This window comes from Saccostrea cucullata, unplaced genomic scaffold (genome assembly GCF_032062105.1).
Source record: "Saccostrea cucullata isolate Sc308-1 unplaced genomic scaffold, CSIRO_AGI_Scuc_v1 ctg23, whole genome shotgun sequence".
Lineage (NCBI taxonomy): Eukaryota > Metazoa > Mollusca > Bivalvia > Ostreida > Ostreidae > Saccostrea > Saccostrea cuccullata.
Window position 1 is genome coordinate 312,030 of NW_026932470.1, and position 26,398 is coordinate 338,427.

At 35.6% G+C, this 26,398-nt stretch overlaps 1 protein-coding gene across 6 annotated transcripts in view; it reads right to left on the reverse strand.

Annotated features, from left to right (window-relative positions):
• Positions 1 to 5,036: 5,036 nt before the first annotated feature.
• Positions 5,037 to 26,398, reverse strand: part of LOC134235200 (myocardin-related transcription factor B-like) — a 38,261-nt gene continuing 16,899 nt past the window's right edge. For 5 of the 6 annotated variants that reach the window (XM_062717326.1, XM_062717324.1, XM_062717322.1 and 2 more), the window contains 10 exons: positions 25,774 to 25,812; positions 18,312 to 18,563; positions 17,976 to 18,041; positions 17,771 to 17,826; positions 14,941 to 15,016; positions 14,166 to 14,330; positions 11,439 to 14,043; positions 10,387 to 10,522; positions 10,178 to 10,277; positions 5,037 to 10,004 (listed from right to left, as the gene is read on the reverse strand). In XM_062717326.1, the coding sequence (XP_062573310.1) occupies positions 9,256 to 10,004; positions 10,178 to 10,277; positions 10,387 to 10,522; positions 11,439 to 14,043; positions 14,166 to 14,330; positions 14,941 to 15,016; positions 17,771 to 17,826; positions 17,976 to 18,041; positions 18,312 to 18,459 (4,101 nt within the window). In that variant the 5' untranslated portion in view covers positions 18,460 to 18,563; positions 25,774 to 25,812 and the 3' untranslated portion in view covers positions 5,037 to 9,255. Of the gene's footprint in view, positions 10,005 to 10,177; positions 10,278 to 10,386; positions 10,523 to 11,438; positions 14,044 to 14,165; positions 14,331 to 14,940; positions 15,017 to 17,770; positions 17,827 to 17,975; positions 18,042 to 18,311; positions 18,564 to 25,773; positions 25,813 to 25,903; positions 26,000 to 26,398 lie in introns of those variants that run through there. The other variant, XM_062717323.1, reaches the window with a different exon arrangement.

A 26,398-nucleotide genomic window follows, 5' to 3' on the forward strand; every position in this document is an offset into this window, starting at 1 on the left:
AAGTGGCAAAATTCTCCCCAAAAGTGCGCAAAAAATATTGCGCCGTAAATTGCACCTTTTTTGCTTTACGGGATCTGTAGCATTATGGTCAAAACAAATATATAAAACCATAACGCTACAGATCTGCAGCTACAACCATGTATAACATTAAAGGTTTAGCCAGACAAATTGTAATCATTTGAAGCTTTGATTCAGGTGAGCTAAAAAAAAAAGAAAGGACATCTGCATACCTGTTTACCTTCAATTTTGATGCTGGCCTGTATCCTACTCCTAGCAGTTACTATAAACAAACCAACTAAGATGGCACTTTCCTACAAATACCAACTGCTGTACTCCTGCAAAAAATTATCTTTATTCCTATACTCTAACCTTAACATACTTTAGGAGCTTTAGGGTTAAGAAATTTCAGTACTATATAAACAATAATGATGTATTCCGGCATGTGTTGATAACATGACTGTTGATTACTTGATATCCTGTTCGACAAACTTAACAGACTTTTATTACTGTGTACAGAATATACGACATACAAAAAGCAGAGAGGTTTCAGGATAGGACAATTAATGCATAACGAATGAGTTAACATACTGGTTTTTTCATATAACACGTTTTTTTCTCCGAGTCCAACACTGAACTTGAACTCTGGTCCACATATAAACCGGAAGTGGGAATTTTACTTTCGGTTTTAGAAAAGATAACTTGTACCCCGACGTATTCGCTTATCGGGTGCCCCATTCTGTTACGAGATGTTGTGCTACCATTTTAAAAACTACTTTAAAAATTCAAAATATGAATTTATTGTCATAGATGCCTCTTTTCGATTGTTTGTTAACAGAAACATTTATTCACAAGTAAAAGAGAGAGTTTCAAGTGCAGTTGTGCCTGTATTCAGCTACTGATTTGTAATAACTGCAATAGAACAAAAGTTGTCATAGAATGTTAGTAAATCCTATTTATATTTGATTGTCAGTGACACTCAAATACATGTACATAAATATGTCATTGACCTTGATGTCATTTGAAAGTCCTTTATTAGAGAAGTATGCATACTAAATATGACAGTCCCTATTGTTTTGCAAAAGTTTGGCAGAAAGTGGAAAAAGCTATTTTTAGCATATAGGTCACAGTCAAGGTCAAAGGTCATTTACCTTGAAGAAAGACCTCATACCAAATATGAAGTCTTATTCTTATGGTTCAAAAGTTATGACAAACAGTTGAAAAGCTATGTTTAGCATATAGGTCACAGTCAAGGTCACAAGGTCATCTGACGTCTTGTAAACTTTTCACATTTTCGAAAGAACTGCTGGGCCAATTTCAATCAAACTTGGCACAAAGTATCCTTGGGTAAAGGGGATTCAAGTTTGTTCAAATGAAGGGCCACACCCTTTTCCAAGGGGAGATAATTATGAATTAGAAAAAAATTAATGGCATTTTTAAAAAATCTTCTTCTCAAGAACCACTGGGCCAGGAAAGCTGAAACTCATGTGGAATCATCTTCAGGTAGTGTAGATTCAAGTTTGTTCAAATCATGACCCCCGGGGCAAGGGTGGGGCCAAAATGGACAAGTTTTACATAGGAATATATGAAAAATCTTTAAAAATCTTTTTCCAGAACCACTTGGCCAGGAAAGATGAAATCATGTGGAATCACAGGTAGTGTAAATTCAAGTTTGTTCAAATCATCACAAGGTTTTACATAGGAATATATAGGTAAAATCTTTAAAAATCTTCTTCTAATGAACCACTGGGCCAGGAAAGCTGAAACTCATGTGGAAAAGAATGTATCAATTATGAGGAGCAATGGGGCCAAAATGGCAAGTTTTACATAGGAATATATAGGAAAAATCTTTAAAAATCTTCTAATGAACTACTTGGCCAGGAAAGCTGAAACTCATGTGGAATCATCCTCAGGTAATGTAGATTCAAGTTTGTTCAAATCATGACCCCCGGGGCAAGGGTGGGGTCAAAATGGCCGGTCCAAGTTTAACATAGGAATATATAGGAAAAATCTTTAAAAATCTTCTTCTCCAGATCCATAGGTACAGGAAAGATGAAACTCATGTTTAATCATCCTCAGGTAGTGTACATTCAAGTTTGTTCAAATCATGACAAACAGTTTTACAAAAGAATATATATAGGAAAAATCTTTAAAAATCTTCTTCTAATGAACCACTGGGCCAGGAAAGCTGAAACTCATGTAGAATCATCTTCAGGTAGTGTAAATTCAAAAATCATGACCCCCGGGGCAAGGGTGGGGCCATAAAAATTTTACATAGAATATATAGGAAAAATCTTTAAAAATCTTTTTCTAATGAACCACTGGGCCAGGAAAGATGAAACTCGTGTGGAATCATCCTCAGGTAATGTAGATTCAATTTTGTTCAAATCATGACCCCCGGGGCTAGGGTGGGGCCAAAATGGCCGACCCAAGTTTTACAAAGGGATATATAGGGAAACCTTTTGAAAAATCTTCTTTTCAAGTACTTGTTTTGCATTTCCCTTTTAGATTCTATTTTCAAATGATGAATGCCCGGGGGGGGGGGTATATAAATTCAAGCCCGATGCCTGAGCGCTGTGGCCCCTGGGCCTCTTGTTCTTATTTTCACAGATGTGCCTTTTGATTTCCAACAACACATCATAGTAGGTTTAAAACAATTATGCAAGTTTATTGTTTCTCGGCAAGATGATATCACATAAATATAAGTGAAGTGCCAGATTTAGCCTATGCTTTGAAATCTAGGTTATGAAATGAGGGATTTCTATTGTTGCGTATGTCTGTCATATGACACATGGTTTTGTTTTTTTTAATGTCTGATTCATTAGACCTTTAATTCCTTCTTGCATCAATTCCAAGAGATTTGTAATGGATCAGTCACCATCTATACATACTCTTCCAGTTGATGCATTGTTATGTAACGCAAAAGGTAATATATACCGGGATTAATGCATTTAGCGTACGTTAATTATTACATTTTGCTTCGAGATCAACGAAGAATGTAATAATGCGAAATGTAACAGAAGACTTTTTAGGATTTATTACATATATATATTGGTCGAGACCAGCGCATATAATGTATTGATTTAACGCAAAATATAACACAATTTTGGGATTATTACATTATGATTTTGCCGTGTTACATATTTAATTTGTTTAATTTGTTGCGTCGAGATTTATGAAGCATAATACAAGACAGGCATTTATTTATACCCGATAACACACTTTTTGGAGCTACCTTAAAATCATTTTAAAAATATTTAAATCAAAAATGTTGCAAATTAGAAACATGCGTGCGAAGGTCGGGGGTTGTGTGTGTGTTGGGGGGGGGGTGTAGTTGCGTTGATTAATTAGTGCGCTTTTGCTTTTTGATAGGCACAAGCAGTGAATAAAAAAATGCATTAATTTGTACTGGCAGGTGTATTTAAAAGTGTATGGGGGGGGGGTTATTGACAATCATGAATTAATTCTCCTTCCTTCTTTGTCTCTCCAGTAATAAAATGGATGGTTTCTGAATGCGCATAGGCATACAAAGTAAACACCCCACACGATCACTGCCTCTCATTGTCAGACACGCACACATGCACGTCTAATATTCTAATCAATGTACACGTATACACGTTGTTCATGTACTAGTATGCATATCAAGAGCTTTAAAAAAATTTTAGAAACAGAGGTAAAAAAAAAAATAAGGATACATTTAGATTTAGCTATGACCGTAAAAGACATAGCGTTTTCCTCATCGTCATAGTTTTGTCTATTTATTTCGTAAAGCCAGTTTCCCCATGATTATATATACGTTTAAATCAAATTTGTGTGAACACAATCCTATAAATTAATTATATTTTATTACATTTTGTGTTGTCATAACGCAAAATGTAACACAACAAAAATATGACATATTAAAACAGGATAAATGTAAGTATCTAAAAATAATGTTATTACAATTTCTGGTATTATTACATGATTATATATGTTTAAATCAAATTTGTGTGAACACAATCCTATAAATTAATTATATTTTATTACATTTTGTGATGTCATAACGCAAAATGTAACACAACAAAAATATGACATATTAAAACAGGATAAATGTGTATATAAAAATAAATCAATTTCTGGTATTACCAGGCAAAATGTAATTTTTTTTTCTTTTCGCAAAATGTAATAAAACATTTACGAAATGTAATAAAGCAAAATGTAATATATCCAGTTTATAACATTTGTTATTACATTTCGTGTTATAACATGTTTTTACATTTATATGCACACTCAGCCATGTGCAGTGACTTAGTAAGCACATCAACCATATGTACTGAAGATAATAATTTTTGTTAAGTTTACACTGGCCATATCTGACCAATTTACAATACATGTACGATGGCATATAAATAGATCATATTCTTACACTGAGGTTACACAGCAGATATTCAAAAGTTACAATCTGCAAATCCAAGATCAAAAGGTTCAAACTGAAAATTCTTGTCAGGAAAATTAATATGTCAAGTTGGGATTAAAACTCGATATTCTGATCCTTAACACAGGTTGAAATGATTTCTACTAAAGCAATGTCACATATAAGCAAATTTTCGTCGTATGAATAGGGTATAAGACATGGAATGGTCACAGAATTTTTGAAGGAAAATTGTTTTTTGGGATACAAGATGAATTCTGTGGCGGTCAGGATGATTCCTTGCCACTGGCCAGATGGCTCAGTTGGTAGAGCACCTGAATAGAGATTCTGAGGACCTGGGTTAGAGTCCCTGCCTGGTCCACTGCATTTACTCTTCTCCCATTACTAACTGAAATATCTGCGTACAACCTATGATTGTACAATCACCCTTCAAGGAATGATATCAATGGAAACTGAAGATATTGTAGAGGATGAAGTTCTTCCTTCCATATATTAAAAAACATTTTTTGAATGTCTCCAAATAAATTTGGAGGAAAGATGTAGGACAGCCGAATTTTATTTTTATTTCTTTTCAATACAAGAACTCAACAAATCACTGTGTTTACAAATGAAAAAGAAAAGACCAAGGTAACATCAAGCTGAGTTTATTTGGGTCTTAAAGACAGCATGTACAGTGTATGATATCAAAGTCAAAGGTATGTACAAAAAAAATATACTAGCCACCACATATAACTCAACTGGGGACAAAGCATAGAGTGCTATAGATGTCAGGTGCATGCTGCAGTTACCACGGTTACTATATACACAACAGAAAGGTCAAATCCACAGCATCCATGGTGACATGAATGTGAGATCTATTTATATCTACAACATATTTGGCACAAACATATGACTTTAAAGAGAATAACCACCGAGGGCGTTCACAACATCACAGTGTGACTAACAATTAGGACACGAGCAGTCTTAATTAACAAGCTGTATAACAAATAACGCTTAACCATTTATACTAGGATCACTTGTTTTTAACATTAATTTTTGGCCAAATATCTATCAATACTTATAAAACAATAACTAATAATGACCATTAATTTCAAAATAATCTTTCAAAAAATTAACTGTAACTTTCAATTGTGTACATTGATCATCCTTTAATTGATAAAAGGTATCATAAGCAATGTGGGGCATGTGATCTAATTCAATTACTTTCCATAATAGTATAAAATCTACCTAATTCTAGAAAAAAATATTACTAAACAGCACTACTAGAAAAAGATGTTAGTGTAGGCATTTAATCTTTACACTAAAAGCATAATACCTGGGTACTAATCATGCAAAATACACAGAGCTGCAGTACCACTTGTAAATGATATGTACTAAACAACAACCTGGGGGTTAAGTACGGGGGCTCATTCTCTCACTTTGCAAGCTTTGACTATGAAGCAAAAACATAGCAAACCAAGAAAGAAAGAGAGATAAAATATATGTCAGTCGGAATGTCAATAATACTACAGAATAAAATCAGACTTTATCTAACATACAGTAAAGGGCTAAACTGAAGCAGTCTTATGCACAGATGATCCTAAAGGCTTGCTTACTTAATTAACAGGATAAAGATTTCAGAATGAAATAAGTTACAAAAACTTAAGACCTTGCAGAATTAACAAAGGTAAATGTTACACCACAGCCTCTGGTCAAAGGCAGAAATCCTATCAAAAGCTAATCCCTATCAATGGACAGCTTGGATACTCAGAATGACCTTGACTTCTGAGAAATGACCTTGAGTGGAACTTTGTAATTTGTTGATTTGTGGATGTCAGACCTTTACTTAATTCGACTACTATAAAAATTTCCTTTTTTTTTTATCAGTGAAACATAAATAATATTCCTAATTTTTGCAATAAAAAATCGTTTAATAGAAAAACTAATTGGGGAATTCAATTTTGTTTATCCAAGGAAGTTATAGTTTCAGCAAAATATGAGAATCACTAATAAATGGAAATTCTTATTTTTTTTAATACTTATAATCAGATGCAGTTTTGGGGAAAAAGAAAGCAAGAAAAGAAATCTAGATAAATCTGACTGATGTAAGAGAATGTCTAGTTTTTATGATTATGTACTGTTATTTTGTCTCAGCAGATCCAAACATCAATATTAAGAGCTTGTATGTTTTAAAAGTCAGTTGAAAATTACAGATACAAAATAAATAACAACAATCATCATCACAAAAACTCAAACAATAAATGTGATCTAACAATGCAAATATATTACTCTATGTGCACATACACACGGCAATTAACACACATAATTAAACAAAAATTCTTTTGTATGCATGAGCTAATGTCTGTTAATGTAAAACCTCTGTAGCTTCATACTATGTACAAGAAGTCATGTGTAATCACAGAAAAGTCTAACATGTTATGAAGTCGTTGACTTAATTAATTTTATCTTGCTTAAAGTATGTGTACTAATGAAAATTTCATTCCTATACAGTATCATATACATACATTATATAACTACACAGAGTAAAACAGTTATTTTACTTTTAATTACATGCACGATCTGATAAATTACAATCCTAGTTAAAATGTAATCCATTATTCACAGAATTAACTTTTTATAAAATACAATTTTAATTTTAAGAATTTTAAGAAAATGCAAAATTTGATGATGAATTTTGTGTTTTATGTTTAAATAAAGAAATTAAATCAGTTGGATTCTGTGATATTAGTTTGTTTAACACAAATGTGTTGAAGAAATAAAAGTCATGTTGATTAGAATTATAAAATTTATCCCTTTCTGGGACAGTCGCAAGCATAAGTCTAGACTTTATCACAAAGGTACATGTATAATGAAATCTACATAGTAGAACTAAAACTTCACTTTTCAAAAATTCAACTGTTTAACAATCATATACCTGTAATTTGTTTTAACAAGCATTAAGGAAGGCACTTAGATGTTTAATCAGTCGTTGGTTGTGGGTTTAACTGGCAAATGACAAATTCTGAAAATTTTTGGAAGACCTTTTCATCCTCCACTAAATAATTTGTCCTAAAACATGTTCATGTTGTCTACTCTACATCAATTATCAACAATAAGTTCACAAACTAGGAATTTTTACAGTATCTTTCTTCTGCTTGTTTACATTTACACAGCACAAATTGATCTGGTTTGTTACAATGTGAAGTCATGAACTGATTGACAACGATTTAATATCTAACATCATATACATGTACCAGTACGATCTGTTTCCTGTACTAAAATAAAATATCTGATTTACAAGTTAAATGTGAAACATCAAAAAAAGAAATAATAGAAAAAAAGAACTGCACACATGATGATCGAGTTCTATTGCATGTGTCTTTATCAGCTGGTTTTAATCCAAGTTCATGTGTACCGACATTCAAATTTCTAGCATAGAAAACCACTGTTAGTAAGCATAGGGGTGATATTTCAATGATTGTGTAAGAAAAGGGTGAGATGAATGTAGCACAAGTGTCAAATAAATATAACAGCACTTTAAAATTAGTTAGGAATAGGTGTCCTCTTAAAACATACAAAAAATTGCCCTTTTGTGTTTGAAAACAAGTTCCACCCATTTTTACTATCTATTCCTGCTTATCCTATCATCATCTGTTACTGAAATTCACAAAAAATAAATAAATAATAAATAGGATGTAGAAAAGAGGGTATGTTTTTTTCTCTGACAAGGAAATATGCAAAGTGGGGCTACCAGAGTGGGGAATGTATCAAATAAGTTCTCTGAACCAGAAATAATTTACAATATTTTATTTCTCTCCCATAACACCGACTTAAACTTTTACAAAGATTACAGCCCCCCTTTCCCCCATTTAAGACTTATAATGTCTGGGATTCTTTAAAAAATATATATAATCTGAGAAAAAGACCCCCTAGTTAAGCAATGTTAAATTGCTCATTTTTTATGTGTTATGTAAATGATATAAAATTCATTATATCAAATGAATAAATCAGAATGTCTGCAAGCTACTTCAATATCTGGTAGATTTGCAGACTTTGAGGAAGATTTTGGTTCTTAATATGGTCCCCATAAAAGTGAACAGAACTGGTAAATCCACAATGCTGGGTGGGTATGTAGAATTCTGTCAAGGTTTGCTGGATGGAATGCATTTGAACACAGCTATGACTTTTGTGTAAAATGATACATGATAAAAAGAGTCAAGTAGCATGGTGACTGCACACCCCCTGCTATAAATAGATTCAATGCAATATGTAAACAATCCGATATATATGTGGACCCAAAACACATAGCAGCTGATTTGCAGTCACTGTGCTACTTGAACAAGAAGGAAGGGGACACACTCCTACTATAGCTAGATATAAATAGGTCCAAACCAGTGATTGAATTCAAAAAATCCAAGAAAAAATACAAGTAATTCAATATCAGAAAAAAGACATCAATATATGGCTTTAATCTCAAAAAGAGCACTGCAAAAAGCTTGAAAAGGCAAAACTGCCAAAGATAATAAGCTAAAAAAAAAGTCAAAATTCAAATTCAAGTACATGCACACCTTTTTCTAACAATTCTGTTGGTCTTTAACATTGTCGAACCTTGTATTTTATACTGTAAAACTACTTTATAAGATTTCCAGAAGATTCTGATGTGTGTCTCCCTTAAAATTGGTCCAAGCTTGAAAGAGCATTTTATATATTAATCACACCATATAACTGTTAAATTAAATCAATAACAATTACATACAAAATAATATGCAGAATCCTTAACATATACACGTAGAACTTAACAACCAAGTTCAAACCCATTTTTTTTTTTTGCAATTAATCAAAACATCCATTGTTTATTCTATAAACCTCTAATTCGAAGAGCTGGTTAACTTTTCCCAGTTGATCCCTGTCTGTAAGTCTGTTGGTGTTCCAAACTCACACTCCTCAAAACTGAAGAGGTCTAGCACCTCCTGTTGTGTTTTAGGAGTGAGTATCGGGTCTGAGGGGAACTGCACAGGGGCATTAGCACTAAGAGGGGTCAAACCAGTGGAGGGCATGATGACATCCAACCAATCAGAAACGTCCATATTCACACTCTCTGTGTCATTTATACCCAAGGCGGCTAGATCTGGCTCGGAGCCATGCAAATTGTTTTTAGAATTTTCGTCTGTTGGCACACTCAGGATGTCTTTTGAGGTTCCCATTTTGTCTTGGTCTGTTTGCATGGTAGAGGTATCAGTGAGGTCCAGTGAGAAGGGGGCGTCGTCAGCCCAGTCCATTGAGGTTAGGTCCTGGTTCAGCATTTCCTGAATGTCCAGACCCAAGTCTTTGCTGTCTGTTTGTTCATTTAAAACAAATGAGGGGGGAGTATCACACTCCCTCTTCACAGCCACTGAGGGAGTGGCAGTGATTGGTCCATTCAGCAGTGAATACACATCCCTTGTGTCAGACGCCAAATTAGCACTGACGGTCGTCGTCGTGACAGCTGTAGAAGCATTGAAAATGGAGAACTTGAACTTTGAACTAGGCACCTCTTTTTCTGATGTTGCCGTGGGGATGGAGGAAGCCTGTGTCTTTGGGGTTGGAGGAGGTTCCTGGGCAGCACTAGGGGGCAGTTCTGAAAAATATGTTTATGTAAAAATCACTGAAAATATCCAAAACATTAACTCAACTATAAACTTCTTATGATTCTTCAATGAGGAACACTGACTTGTAGTGATTGAATGTATCTCCTGCATCAGCAAAAATTATATGTGTGGGAGGGAATATAAAATATGCAAAAAGAATTACCTCCATTCCTTATGAGGATCTCTAGAACATCATCCATGGCCTGACTTTTGACAGAAGTCTTCGGGGCAACATTGTTATCAACCAGAGATAAATTCTGACCCTTCAAACAAACAAGAACATTCTATATTTTTGTACAAAATTCACTCATACATGAAATTTCTTTTTGGAACTGATGTTCTATAAATCATGAAATCTTTCCTTATCCATACCTTATTAGCCAGATTTTTGACTGCATCATCATAATTAGGGGGCTCTTTCCTCATTGGAACAAAGAAGGGGTTGGAGGTCGTCCGCAGGATTTGACTTTTTCCTTCCACAGGTGAAGATGGCAGCGATGTTGTTTTGCTACAAAAAATAATTAAAATTTGATTTAAAAACATTTTGTTACACCAAAATTTCTAAATACACACATATAATACTAAGAGAGAAATCTATTTTGAAAATCTTTCACAGTTTTTACTTTACCACAGGCTACTTGATGTTGCATGAAATATTTTGGTATGAACATATCAAGTTTTCATAAACTTTTACTTACAGAATGCAAAGACTTACTTTGGAGCATATGTGTACGGTGTACCATATAATTTGAAGCTTTTTTATAATGCATTTAGCCCTGATAAGCTTGAATTTATGAAACCTTGATTTGAAGACTAAATAAACAGCTGGAACAATCCCAAAATATTGGCAGATTTATAAACAATGCTTCATCAATGAACAGGCATATAGCTCTGTCTTAAGTTTTGTTGATAAACTTTAGTGACATTGTTCTACATAAGCTAATGCAGTCTGAAATGTCATTGTTTTCCACAGTGGATTCTGTATTATCAGTTGTACAGGTATGTCTTGAATACTGGTAGATCAAATTAACACACACTAATGGGCCTCATGTTCTCCAAATGATGCTCTCAAAACAAAAACCTAATCATAAGCAAATGTAATCATTTCAGTTTATAAGATCTTATGTGTCTCAGATACAAAATGTTGACTCTTTGACCTTAAACTTTCCCAAATAACTTGGGTCAGAATAAGGATAACTCTCTAGTCATTAACAACCTTTGTTGTAAGTCTGAACTTCTGAACAAAATAATGGCCTATGAAGAAGATTGCTTTCATCAACTATTCATGGGGTGTCATTATCGAAGTCAAACATTTCAAACATCAGCAAAATATTCCCTATGACTATAACTCAGGTAACACTTGGGTAATTAAAACACACATATCAGATAATACAGAATGTAAAATACCAAGTCCTGTGACTAACCTTGAGCTGATGCCGTTGATGGGGGACAGAGTGATGGTCCGCCCAGTGAATGCCGGATGTACCGCTGAGCCGCTGGTGCTTGGCTTTGTGGCAATGTTCAAACTCCTGTTCAGTCCATGACTCACCACAAAATTCTCCAGGTTGTGTTTGGTTGATTTGTCCACCAAGTTAGGCATTAGGATAGACTGCATCCCCTGGGATACGACAGGTATGGTTAAGGGGAGACCTGAGCTGTCCACCAAAGAAATTGTCTGAGGAGCACCTATCTGTACCATCTTTGCATTTGGTTGCTGAGGTGCTTTGCAGTCCGTCTCTATCTTGATGGCATTCAGGGTGTGTTGCTGTCCAGTGGGTGCATGTATGATCTGAACCTGTTGAGGGAGCTGTGGTGGTGAGAGCGGCTGATGCATTATGGGAGACGTCTGCTGTAACTGTGGTGGCGATGTTGGCTGTTTGACAAGATGTATTTGTGGTGATGTGGGTTTCTGTATCACTTGTATACTAGGAGCTTGGGATGCAGGTTGCTGTACAACCTGGTGTATCTGTCGTGGGGAAGTGGGTTGCTGTGTTGCCTGTGGTGGTGTTGTTGTCTGGCGGGGATTATGCTGCATCTGCTGTTGCAGTTGCTGTTGCTGCATCTGCTGTTGTAAGATCTTCTGAGATTCTTCCAGCTGCTGTTGAAGTTGAGCAATTTTTATTCTCTGTTGTTGCAGGATTTCCTCCTGCACATGTTGTGGTGATGCTTGGGTTGTGTTGTCCAATGTAACTGTTGGACTTGTCACATTGATTGGTTGGGATGAATGAATGGATGCAACTGTTGTTGTAAGGGTAACTGTAGGAGGGACTGATGGAGCTGATGAACTTGCTTGACTTAATTCAATAAAATTTGAAAAATCTAGAGAATTGTCTACATCCATGGCGATGTCTGGGTTGACAGATGGAGGCCGGGAGTTGTCCACTGCCATAGGTATAGAGCCGGTACTAGCGGAGTGAAGACTGCTCTTCATCTGAGCTGTGAGGACACTAGTGGGAGGAGCTATGTCCATCACCTCCGGTGACAAAGGATTAAAGATCTTATCTTTGATCGTTGGTGATATAGGAGGTGATGTGGATGACATGGCTATCTCATCTGAGGTTGAAAGAATTGCGGGTGACGATGTGGACATGGATAAAGGTTGGACGTTGACAACACCACGGACTGGTAACCTCTTCATGTCTGTCACATTATTTACAGAGGTACCTGGTGATATTGTGACATCTAAATATGGTTTCAACCTCTCAATCAGCTGAGGTTTAGCACCAGAAACAGTCAAATTTCGCTTTTTAAGTTCAGCCTTCAATTCAGCCACTTTCATGTCCTCCAGATTCACAAGAGGTTTACTTATATTTCCAGGGGAATTTTTGGTGTTCTGTAGCACAGGCCTTGCTCTCTGGGCAGTTTTCTGCTGCTGCTGCTTTCCAGGAATAATGGACTGCAGCTGCACTGGTGGCTGGCCCTGCAGGACTTTCTTTGTCTGAACAAGAGGTTTGCTTTGAGCTGGTGAAGACTGAACAGGGAGGGAGCTTTGTAATTGAGTCACAATAGGAGTTGGCTTAGCCACCACAGGGGACTTAATCTGAACAGTTGAAGGTCCAGTGGATTGCACTTGAATTCCTGGCTGAGCTTGAAGAGGAATCTGGGGCTGAGTCTGCACCATGGGTTGTCCCTGGAGCTGAGTATGAACCTGAACTTGTGGCTGTGTGTGAAGCACTGTGGTTTGTGCAGGCTTCACTGCCTGTTGAACTATTGTCTGTATTGGAGGGGAGGCCAGTTGGGGCTGTCCCTGCATGGTAGTCTGTGTGTTCACTGCACTGGTTGCAGACGTCACAACAGGTGAGGTCAGCACAGGTACCAACCCTACACTACTACCTGGTGTTTGTACCTGTATGGTAGTGGGCTGCTCCGTGCCCGTCTGCTGGGTCGACACCGCGACAGGTCGTCCAGTTGTTGATGTAGCATTCTTGGACTGAAATTCTAACTGCCACTGTAGAAACAACTGCTGTTGTTGTAGCATGATATGGTAGGGGGTCTCAGAGGGAGAGCTACTAGACTGAGCAGGAACAGGCTGGGTTTTCACAACATTCGGAGGTCCTTTGTACTCATGAAACTTAATCACTTTTGTTTTTGGTTGAGCTTTTGGTTTTGGTTTCTTAGGTCTGTTCTTATTAGCATTAGAAGAACTGTGTCCATTGCCCAACTTAGTTGATCCATTCAGAATGGCCACTCCATTAGAATTCACAGGGGCAGTACTTGTTACACTGAATGATTGAGTTGTAATGGGCGACAATTTGGCAAATGAAGTCAAAGCATTAGCTCCCGTAACTCCTGTCACATTAGTCAGTGTCACCCCAGAAGTGAATGTGCTGGGGAGGGTTCCCAACTGTTGGAATTTCAGGGAAGCGGGTAGCTCTGGGGCTGGGGGGATGATGGGGGGACTACAGATGTCTGACATACTGGAATCACAGGGGGAGGGGACACCATCACTGGTTGTTGTGCTTTCATCCTCAAATCCCAGATTGGACTCCGAGTCCTCATCAAATGTCCTGTTGAATTTTATTGATCCAGCTAAAATGAAGATAAAAAATCTTATGATAATCCACTAAAGTACAAGCAACAAAGCTTTATAATGCCATCAAAAGTAAGGACTTAGACACAAAAGGTTACAAGCAGAACTCTGGCCTACACACCCTGAAGCGCTGTCCTGAAGGTTTCATTGTCTGTCTGTAGAATGTTACCCTCTACCAGCTCCAGTGGGCCTGGTCTGTGAGAGAGTTTGTCATTCAGATCATCAGCAATACGAGCCCTCTTCAGCTTACGTTGACGCTCATGTAGGGAGGGATCAATTTTGGTGTCTGAAATCAGCACAGGTTTTGTTAACCAAAAAGAATTCTTATTTTGATAATTCTTTTTATTTCTGATCAAAATGGAAAATATTTTTATCCTTCTTAGTTCTAATGAGGCAAGATGAATTTAGCAGCACCTCACCTTTCACTGAAGTTTGGTTTTTATCTTGAAATCATTACTCAAGATAATATAATTATAACAACTTTCAAAATGTATAATTGTGTTTTTTTGAAATCACTGAGAATGGGCTAAAACATCCTTTTATTTTCATTTGTATCTAAAGTGTTATGTGGTGCTTTGTGGAAAGTCTAAAGTAAATGTTCTGATTTTTGTTCTCCTTTTGAAAACTTAAAGATAAAAAGCCCCGTTACCTTGAAAATACATGTACTGACCGATCATCACACATTTTCAACAAGAATAAACTAATTGGTGAAACATGAATCTGCTGATAGGAAAATTAAGACAGACACTGCTGCAGATAATATAATACTTTATATTAGCTCTTAAAGCTATCACTGATTGGATGTTAGAGAACAAATCTTCATTCTCTGAAGTTAATTATCACCATCAAAGACCATTCAAGTTGTTTGTTATTTGTTGACTCGAGTGTCTACAAACCTTCTAGAATGTGCTGCTGCACGAGAACTTGTCTGTCTGGGCGATGCTGGATTTTGTGGCGGAGTAAGTCCCCAGTCTAAAACGATAAAAGAAAAAAATTACTGCGATGTTCACAATAATCATGGGTGTTGTTACAAGTAATGTCTGATTTATCATGGAAAATTTATGTTCTTTTATCTTCACTGCTGCACTGAATGGTCAATAAACACTATCATCCAAAACTTAAACATTTTTATTGTCTATAATGAGATATTCTTGGAAAGACATTCTAAATGTAGTTCAAATATATATTGGCAAGACGTGAATCTTGATTGAAACAAAACATACGTAGGTGCACAAATGAGAAAACTGCTTGCAGATGCCATTTCCAATTAAAACGAAGAAACTATTTCAAATAAACCAAAAAAAAAGGAATTAGGTCAGCCTATTTCTTCAATTGACATACTCCACAAATGTAAGTCAATGAAGATAAAAAACAGTGGTGCTAATTCTACAGACGTAAAGTAAGTATCCTATATTAACTCAGATCCCTCTCATCCTCCCAGTGTCTCTTACTGAGGGCACGCGATCAATGATTTGAGTTGAAGCTTATGGCACTTACGATGACTGAATGAAAGTCTTCTCAAGTGTTAACAAGTGTTTGTCAGTTAACAAAATTAAACTTCTTAAAATCTGCCAGAATAGTTCAACAAATGGGAAAATGCTACATTGCCAGATCATTCTGTCAAAAGCCGTTATCATCAAGCAACCTGCCATGTTACGATCCCGAGCGTCCAATCAAATTCTCACAAAAAATTGTGGGTAATTTTGTAAAACAAGGGTATATGATGCATTTTTTAGAGCATCTGCTGCAACTGCATGTAAAAACCCATGTTTCCATTGTAGATATTTGCGATGTGTAATTACTGTCATGTGGTTAAGTGTTTTATAGCACATCATTTTTTAATGGTTTAAATAGAGTCTGATCCTGATTCTGAGGGGCTTTGACAGCAGCCTTCGGTTGTAGAGATGCTGTGATTACGGAGCAGAGGAATAGTGTGGGAGGCTTAGACAGAATACACATCTTTTTTCTGTTGTCTTGCTAGATAATGTATCTGGGCACGTGCCAACATTCCGCACAACATTGCTGTTATGACTCAAGGACTCTGCAAATAATCCCATTACCTAGCAAGAGACCTGGGCATAACATTTTCTGGAAAATTACTTGCTAGGACCTGTTAGATTATGAGATATTTAAAAGAATTTAGAGAGCTGGAAGAATTTGTATGATGTAATGCAGCATGTGGCTGATGGGTATACGGCAGACATTGATGTTTATTCCTCTGCAGAAGAAAGGTTTATCACAATGCTTCATCACTGGGGTGAAAACAAGGTGGAGAGGAAATGTCCTGTTCTCCCTCACTTACAGGTCAACAACCTCCAGCAGAAAATATCAGCTGAGTTGGCAAATTATTAAATCTCTGAGTGAAAATGTATACCATTACTATCCCCAGAAGCATTTGAAATGCACTCACTTTCAGCTTCTTACAATGTCTGATGTATATATTTTGTTCCAATATCAATAATGCTGTGTTTTGTATGCAAACACTTTATATGCATCCCAATTTCTTTACGATTCCTTTCTAACTGTATCACTGATGGAAATCAAAAATATTAAGAAGTCATCTGATGCCAATCTACATTCTACGTATCAGAATCTGTAGAGAGGGAAAGAATAAGTACACAAAGTTGGAATATGAGGCTAATGGGCAACCATGCTCACATGAGAAAGACACAAAGCTTATGGGCAACAATGTTCACATGAGTAAGGACATAAGGCTAATGGGCAACAATGCTCACATGTCAGTATGGACACAAATCAACAATGCCCGAATGAGATGGGGAACTAGGCTAACAGGCAACAATGCTCATTTGAGTAATTTCTCTTTAGCTCCAAGAGCTATGAAATTAAGCAATCTAGGAATGCTTGTATATTGACCTATTTTATTTAATGACTTATTTTTTCTGACAGGCATGTTTAACTTTTCTGTTTCTGTCTGAATTTTCATTGGGAGATATAAAGTGTTTACTTGGTATTCATCAATATACACATCTAATATTCCATTCTTTATATGAAGTGTAAATATTTACGAGGATAAGGCATTAGTTAATGATACTTTCAGGAAAAGGAGTCTTCAGACTTGTTCTACTACATCAGTTTTTAAGTTAACCTACATCTATGAACTCATCCATATATCACAGTTTTCTGGGAATGTGCATGCAATGAGTAACTTCAAAATATTTGCAAAAAGATGGACAAATTATTATCAAAACAGCAACCAAATGATTGATTCTGACATTCCTATCAGAAACCATTCAAGACCTGCCTGGACAAAAATTCTTTCAAAAATGCCATGAAAATTAGCAACATATATATATTTTGAGAAGTGTTATTCCTGCGATGTTTTTGACGTTTATTTGTAAGGAATGATTCAATCTGGTGAAAAATAAGAAGAGCACCACAGGGGAGAAAGATAAAAATGTCATGTGTGTACTTCTCCCTTGGGACAAACAAGCTAGTGTGGAGCATGGCTAGCTTGTACAACAAAGTTTCCAATAGAAATAGCAAAAACTTATAATTCTTAATGTTAACCACCAAGACTTAATTAAAAACATCCAAAATAGTTTGCAGTGAATAACGTAATTGGGATGTCAGCCAATCCAGAAAGCATCTAAACTGCTTCATTCTGAGCTCCATTTAAAATTACACAAGGTACAGACAGTGCAGATTATATGAGGAACAAAAAATTACAAACAGCTCCTTATGAATTACAAACAAGATAAAGCTGACCTTTGCTCTCTCTAAATGTCTTCTCTGTTCTGCAAATGCAGCTGGTGTACTCAATGCTGAAAAAAAAATCCAAAAACTTCTTATTTGATAATCAAAACATGTAAGTTAAAAGAAATATTCTTAAGTAATTATGAAGCATATAATGTACTTTATTTTAACATTTGTGAAATTTAAGGGCAGTGACATTTTGTAAGTTTCTACTTACGAGGATAAATTCCTTGGTCTACCAGTTCATTCACAGATCGCCTCATCATTAGCTTCCTCTTCAGTGCTAAAAGGAATCAGACAATATTTTTTATTTATTTGAGACAATTCTTTTTATTCTAATAGAAAAAAATCTTCATTTACAGCTTAGAATTCAGTAAAATATGACCTAACTTTATGAAGTCTTGACTAATTACTTTTTATTGTGACTTTTCTCATTCATCTTGTGAATATTCCTGGGGATTACACTTTTTTCAGACTCAGTTATGAAAAACTTGCAATTTTTAATTTACCAGAATAAAATCAAAGGTGACCTACAGAGTCCCTGAATGCTTACACTCTTTGTTTTTGTCCATGCTCTGTTGTAGGGACATCTCCTCCAGGGTGGACTGGGGGCTGGTGGGGGACATCTGTTCTGGATCCCCCTTGACCGGCCCCTCACCCCCTAGGGCTGCCTTTTCTTTTTCTGCCTTCTCTGCTTCCATTCTGCAGTCCTTGCAGTAGAACTTGTGTATGTACTGGATGGCCTCTTGGTCTAAAGAAGTCCCTCCCCCATAAAGGGGGGACCAACTGCCACTGCTACTTGTGTCTGTCAACAATAAAAAGAAACTTAACCGAGTGTCAAATAAATTTTATGCTTTCAGTTCTGAAACAGCACAATATAATAAAACATTGCTGTAAGCTCGTAAGGAAAATAATCACCTAAGGAAATTACGTTATTTTGGGTTTTAATTTTTTTGGGGGTGAATCAAACATGGACATTAATATCAACATTTTCAACCAAAACTTCCTCATTTTGTCTTAAAATAGTGACATTCACAGTTCAATTTTACTTTTTACAACCCCATACATAACTTGTCATATTTGAAAGTAAAAGTCACAGAAAGAAAAAAAAATGTCCAAAGTTATCCTAGCAATTTGCAAGAATTCAATGGTCAATAAGAGCTGGGAGACAACACTGAGACGACTACTTTACCCCAGTCCATGAACTCCATTGTAAGAAAACTGACTTGTTAATACGATCACATTTATTGAGAGAGAGAGGTGATAATTACTGATTCATCACTTGAAGACAAAACTTGGCCGCAGCATGCAATCTATATGCCACCAGAATATTATATTAGATTTCAATTGCTAATCACCATCAACTTTTTTCTCATGTTAAATAGTTTGCCAATGAAATGTGTAGGCAGTTTTACAATGAATTTTCTCCATTATGATATAGTTAGAAATGAAAAAAAATTATATAATCATTATGTTCATTGGCAAGGGAATCATGAGGGCTATTATGATATTTACAGTAGCAAAACTGTACAATACTTTGAGCAAGTCAACCTTTGGTCTAACAATGTACCTAAAACAACCAAATGATAGCAAAATTTCTTCTTCTCAATTTTAGGTTAATCCAACTAAACAGAACATAAATCCTGTATGAGAATTGGATGCTGTCATTTCAGAGCAGACAAAAATCCACAGGATCTATCTTGTAAATTCTTGTTTAGTGCAATACAATAAAACTGTTACAAAATTCAGCAGCAAATATCTCTATGTTCATAACTGTGAATGCACAAAACCTCTAAACTATATACCAGTAATTGAAAGAAGAGATATGCAGCAAACTTAAAAGGAACACCCAATGGAAAAGATCAAACTTCACATGCATTTCTTAAATGCTAAAAACTTAAGAAGGAGATGAAATTTAATAGATTACACTTTGAACATGTTGAACATGTTGAAAGATAATGCCAAAATTTAATAATGATGAATAGCAAAAAGAGAAAGTAGGAAGAGTTATGGACTTGATTTTTTGGGATTTGAGGTGAAACACATTATCAACATTCTTCTTAACAACTTCTACCAGTTAACCCAATTTTTAAACATTTCACATGTGGTGCATAAACATGATAAACATGCAATCATTTCTGTACTTCATTCACATATCTGTGAACTCAGCAGACATTGGCATCTGCTCCTAGCCACATCAACTACTGGGCCACTTTTGCAGCATTACCAGGGCACCTCATGGCCACCCTCCATGTACTGGGGGAAACTCTGGGACCAGCTGACCATCAAAACTCCTCCTGGCCAAGTATACCTGACATTAATTTCTGTTGTGTAACATTGGGGGCCCCCTGAACATGCAGCATTCCTAGAGAGCTGGTTATCAATCCATCAGCAGTAATAGATTCTGCCAACATAAAGAATCTCGGTGCCAACTCTCAACAATTAATGCATGTGGACAAAAGCATCAGTGGCCAGGGTTACTGTACCAAACTCTGCTGATCCTGACAGTCTGCGAGTCCACTGAGCTACCTAGGATCTGAGTAATCAATGTTTACACATTCTACATCTATAGGAAATCTTGGTTAATCATGCTATCCTACATAACTCAGCAGTAAAAACAATGCTGGGATGGAATCTTGAAGAAATAAACAATTTTTCTTCCTAATGTCATATGGAGATCAACCTTACTTTACAATGGAATGATTATTTTTCAAAGTCAATAAACAAAAAAAGAGAAATCAAAAGAGGTTTTAAAATCAATAATTTCATGAATAAGCATTTGGAAATAAATATATTAATAGCCATGAATAAGCATTTTGGAAACTTCACCCATGCTTAATGACACCAGAAACAAATATCAAACAAAAAATGTGTCTCGGTTGCTATATGAAAAATCGAGATTTTCAGCCACTTTAAATCTTGACTGTGGCTTAATAAAAACTAGAAAAAGCAAACAAACCATTCTCACAAAAACATGACACCATGAAATTGTAAAGAAACTGTTTAGAATATATCTAAGTAAGTGGTAACCAAGGGTACATTTGGAATACATTTAAAATGCTGAAATATGCTGAAAAACACTCCGTATTCATTAATGGTAGGTGTTACATGCTCAAACTCAATCAACGACTTAAGAAAAACATTGAAAATGTTTGACCTTGTATATAATTAAGCAATATTATTCTATAAATAACTTTTATGGTTGCCATGGTAACACAGTGTAACCATGCAAAACCAGTAACTAAGACTGGGTTAATGCTACTGTCTTGAGGAAAAACATGAAAATTCAAGACTTGCAAATATTTTAGGACCTTGCAACACCAAAACCATAAGAAAAATTGGGTACAATGGCTACTTTAGTGTTACCATGGAAACAAAGTACCAGTGCTTAAAATGAATTATTTTTCATTAAGAATTAAATTGCCATTTAACAGAAACAAATTAAAGGACTCAGCTTGAATAGTACTTATCTGTTAGAACTAAAGTTGAATATCATATATTGATAAAATTTGATGAATAAAACAACACTGTTGCTATGGTTACCAGAAGGGAAAATGTTCGATTTTGTGAACTTTATATCAATATGAAACCCTGTGTGCCAACTTCTTGCATCCACTTAGAGATTGGATGATCGTCAAAATTTCAAGTTAGCTGTTGATAAATATCAATCACAAAAGTTTTGGGAATCTACATTTAAAGTAGGAAACAAAATATTTTTGTTTAAGCATATATTTTCTGCTTATTTCCATAGCAACGCCCTATTTAAAGAATCTAATCTGAATTTTTTCAAATGGGAAAACTTGGAGCATCACACTTGAGGAAATGTGCCATTAAACACACAGAGAGTTACTTTGAAGGCTCTCATTTTTGCCAACCAAAATGAAATATCATATTTTGTTCTTGGTATACGTTTCAAGGCTCTTTTTTCTATTATTTAGTCACATTTTATCCTATAATTGCTTTTTATTTTTACGTGTATGACTTTATAAAATTCAATGAATATTTTTTTTAACTTCTGAATACTTTGTTACCATAAATGTAATAGTTGATTTACCAAATTTATCATGCATTTGAGACAGACCTTCAACTTTTGGAAACAGTCATTGCCAAGCAAATGTTAACATAAAAAAAAATTTTTGTTACATTTTTAACTATAAAACATAGAAATGTATCAAAGACTTTTATCATAGAGAGTTTGGAGAAAGGAAGCTCCTATATAAAAAAAAACAGAGAATCTTAAATTTTTGAAAAACCACTTTTCCTTGAAATTGTAAAGTGATCAATGCACATAAAGAAATATGAATTACATTTTTTTTAAGGCACACACATATTTCATGAAATCCTCTATACATAAGACAATTTATCAAAATGTAATTACTTCCATTGTTTTAGTCATAAATGTATAAATTTTTATATATACAAAATTAAAAAGGACATGAAGCTTTAACATAAAAAAAAAAAATTGTTACATTTTTCCTTAAGAAATGCATTTTTTGTGATCATAAATGTATAAAATATATATACATGCAGAAAAATTATCCATATATCAGAGTACTGATATCCCTTTCAAAATATATCCCCCAATCTGTGCTATAATATAAATTGACCTTAGCCTTTCATTGATTACAGAGGTCAAGGTCATGTCATTCTGACTCTAAAGTGTCCCTCCAACACCTGTTTCTGGTATAAATGCCATGGTCACAGGGTCACTTAATTATCTATGTAGATACTGAATGGACATGTCAACTTAAAAGTTTGTAACAATTTTTTTTTTTTAAAATAATGTAGATTTGTGGGTAATCTCTGATTAAATTGGGTGCTTGTAAGGTCAGCTATTTAATAAAATCTTTTTATAGTACCTGAATCTTTGTTGCTCAAGGCTTTAGCGAGTAGATTGGTTGTGATGAATTTGTCTCTCATCATCTTCGCTAGCGAAATCTGCTCTGTTGTAGAGTAGATTTCGGGTTTAGTAGATTTCGGATCGGAAACCCTTGGCTAGCGAAAATGGTCTCTCATATGACCTTGATAATTGTGTAAAAGGGATATAAAATAAATGAACTATTTTTAAAGTTGTAGGTTCAAATTTAACAATGGAAATAAATTAAGTGTACAAATGTGATTCTAAATTTAACTGGAAGTGTATTTTAGGAAATGATAAGATGATTAAGTGTAATAAATTCTTTAATTGGGAGTTATTTATAAACCCCCCCAGATCTCAGCTTCTCTGCAAGCCTTTGAAAAAGTTTTATCTAGTTCAGATCTTGTTCACTGCCAGCAGGGTCTTGATAAAGCACCTGTAATGCTTTTACTTCTTCCCATTAACAAGTATTGCAGGAATCTGATGCAGTTGACATTAAATCCACAGAAATCCACATATATGCAATGGTTATGTGGTTTTTGTTTAGAAGTGATCTTGATACAAGTACCAGGTAGGAAGGAAAAAAAGAATCTGACATGCTCACAGTCTGACATCATTGGTACATTAACATTTGACAAAGGGTTTTTTTTGTGTTTGTTAAGATGTCTGCAGATCATGAAATCTCTATTGAGCCCACACGAAACAAAATGACTTAGATGTTATAGTGTCTCGGAATGTGGACAACCTGATACTTGTCTGCAAACAGAAGTACAACAGCATTGCAGTGAACAAACAACTCAAAGACTGACCTTGAGAAATCTCAAAACTCGGTACATATCTCACTTGACATTGTACTTTAGTCTGCTTTATATGAATTATATATTTATATGTATCTAGAAGCATCTATATGATGACTGAAACTGTCATTTAATGAGCATATTCTGGCATGGGAAAAAGAATACTTTTTTTTGAGTATCAAACCCCATGTATTTTTTGTATGTTGTAGGCAACCTTGGAAATAATGCAAAAGTTTCCTCCATTTTATTTGTACCTTTAAGTGTTTTTCCTTCAAGTTCTGTTAAACTGACTCAAAACAGACTAATAATTAACCCCATCTTAATGAGCCCTATGATGGAGGAGTTATCTATTTTAAATCATAATCACTGTTTTCAATTTGTATACATGAAGACACTTCTTAGAAAAATAAAATTTACAAGGAAACCCATAGAGAGGAACCTGTTGATACCTGTTGTTAATCAAGTCAAAAAGACCTTCATGTAAACAACAGCCTTTCATGATATCATGACTCATGGCTTAACTTTGTAAAGAGTTAAATCTAATTAATAACGAGCAGCCTAATGTTAAGTAATGCTGTGCATTCTTGGATGATAAATACCAACATAAGCCACCGATGAGCAGTATAAACAAGTGGAAAATAAACATCTTTGCTATTTCTTCTGTGTACCTTACTCCCCCACCAGATGTTCTGAGTACAGATAACTAGGTCTTACATATTGCTTGGTTTATAAGTACATTTATCTAAGATGGCAAACAAAAGAGGCATTTTCTCCAAGAACCCTTGATGTAAACCTGCTGTAGGTATATCAGTCAAAAAACAGAGGAGTGAGGGGGTGTTGGCATCTCAATTTTTTAACAACTGTTTTTCATAATTGCTTTTTTATACATTTTTTAAACACAAACTTCATTTTTCCTCTTATCAATAACCATAAAAAAGGCCCAGGCGCGGATCCAGGATTTGGAGTTAGGGGGGGCGCCAAAATAGGCAAGGGGTCTGGGGGCCGCCTTGAGGCCCCCAGTGGGTCCAGGGCAAAGCCCTGGTGGGGGCCCAGGGGGCGAAGCCCCCGGAAGCTCCTTGATTCTAGAGATTTTGAAGGGTTAAAATGAGGTCTACCAAAGCCCTGGTGGGGGCCCAGGGGGCGAAGCCCCCGGAAGCTCCTAGATTTTAGAGTTTTTGAAGGGTTAAAATGAGGTCTACCAAAGCCCTGGTGGGGGCCCAGGGGGCGAAGCCCCGGAAGCTTCTGGATTCTAGAGATTTTGAAGGGTGAAAATGAGGTCTACCAAGTAGACATAATTGATTTACGCTAACTTTGACAATTTTAGGGGGGGCGCGCGCCGGGTGCGCCCCCCCTTAAATCCGCCACTGAGGCCCATACTTTCCAATGAGAGTACAGCAAACCGGTTGCACTTTTTACCTCAAATTATATAGATCTGCTATCAAGAACTTTATTGTTCCAAGAAAACACATAAAACTGCATCAGACTGAGCCTTGCCATCTTGGCATTCTCAAACTTCATGTTTGTAAGAAACCAAATATTTAACCTGTGCCTTGGTGAACTGTAAAAACAATATTCTAATAACTGCTGATAAAGCTCTCATTCATGAGTCTGCAACCTGTAGGTCAGAGCTCCACATCACCTCCAAATGTCCACTCCAACTCGAATGTATTCTGCAGACACAACTCTACAGAACCCATTCATCAACTCATAAAAACATGCCAGGCATTTGGGTGTTCAATTCTGTGTTAAAAGTTGGCAATAATTTCTGAGCATGTTTCTACACAAATTGTGAAACCAACATCTTTAGCCTATCTCAGAAAAAAAACCTCAAAAGCTTTCTTGTTCCTTAGATTAACAACTAAATTTGTCCTTGAATCCCTCTCAGCCAGCAATCTTTAAAGTCCAAAATGAAATACAAATTCTTTTAATTTCAACCTTGAAACAATTTAGCAGCATTTGATTTACCACATATTACAAATTCAAATAGTTGTCTGAAATCAACATTGATGACTTTCTTTGATCCACTGAAAAATAAGTCAAAACTGATTTACAACTGATAATCAGTTATCATGGTTATTACAATGGACCTTTTTTCATTTATCATTTATTTAGAACCTTCAGTTCTAAGTAGAAAAGCAACAAGTAAACCAAGTAACCCCATCCTTTAGTAATTTCACCCTCTCCTTTAGTAATTTCATCCTTTCCTCTAGTAATTTCACCCTCTCCTCTAGTAATTTCACCCTCTCCTCTAGTAATTTCACCAGGTTTTTTTGACCATGCACTGCCAGTAGTAAGTGATAAGTCTGGACAGATCAACCCCAGTACATATTACCTTCAGGCCAGATAACTCCGGTACTTACCCCAATTCTTTTTTATTCTCTTTGGCCCATGTGATAATTCTAAAATGAAAAGAAAGAATTCAATGTGGAATTGTGATGTAGTAGTCATATTCAATTTAGAGATAATATATAAAAAAGTTTCAAATCATACTTTCTACAAACTGTAACATTCTACAAAGAAAATCAAACAGACAAGCCCATCCTGGGAATGGGATGGATGTTTACGTCCACATGAGAAATTCATGTTCCCCACATATTTAATATATGTTACAGATTAATATCTTGTAAACAAAAACTGTCCCTATCTTTCTGTAGCAGTAGATTTTGATATTAAACATAAGATTTGGAGGTGCCACTGGCTCGGTGGGAGCTTGCTTTCAGACAGAGAACCTATCATTGAACCAATTCAAACATACACAGTGTAAACAGATTCTCCTCTCCTAGTAAACTAGTCCTTACACCTCTTTGTTTTTAATTATTCAGTTAACATCGCTCTATCTTATCCAGTGTAAATGAGCCTTTGTGTGAGAATGTAAATTAGTTGTGCCAACTCCCTGTGGCATGCCCTCTGTACGCTTAGAATCTACTTCAAACATTTAAAAAAAATTTACATGTGATAAGAGTTCAAAGGAGGACTCTGGAAGGA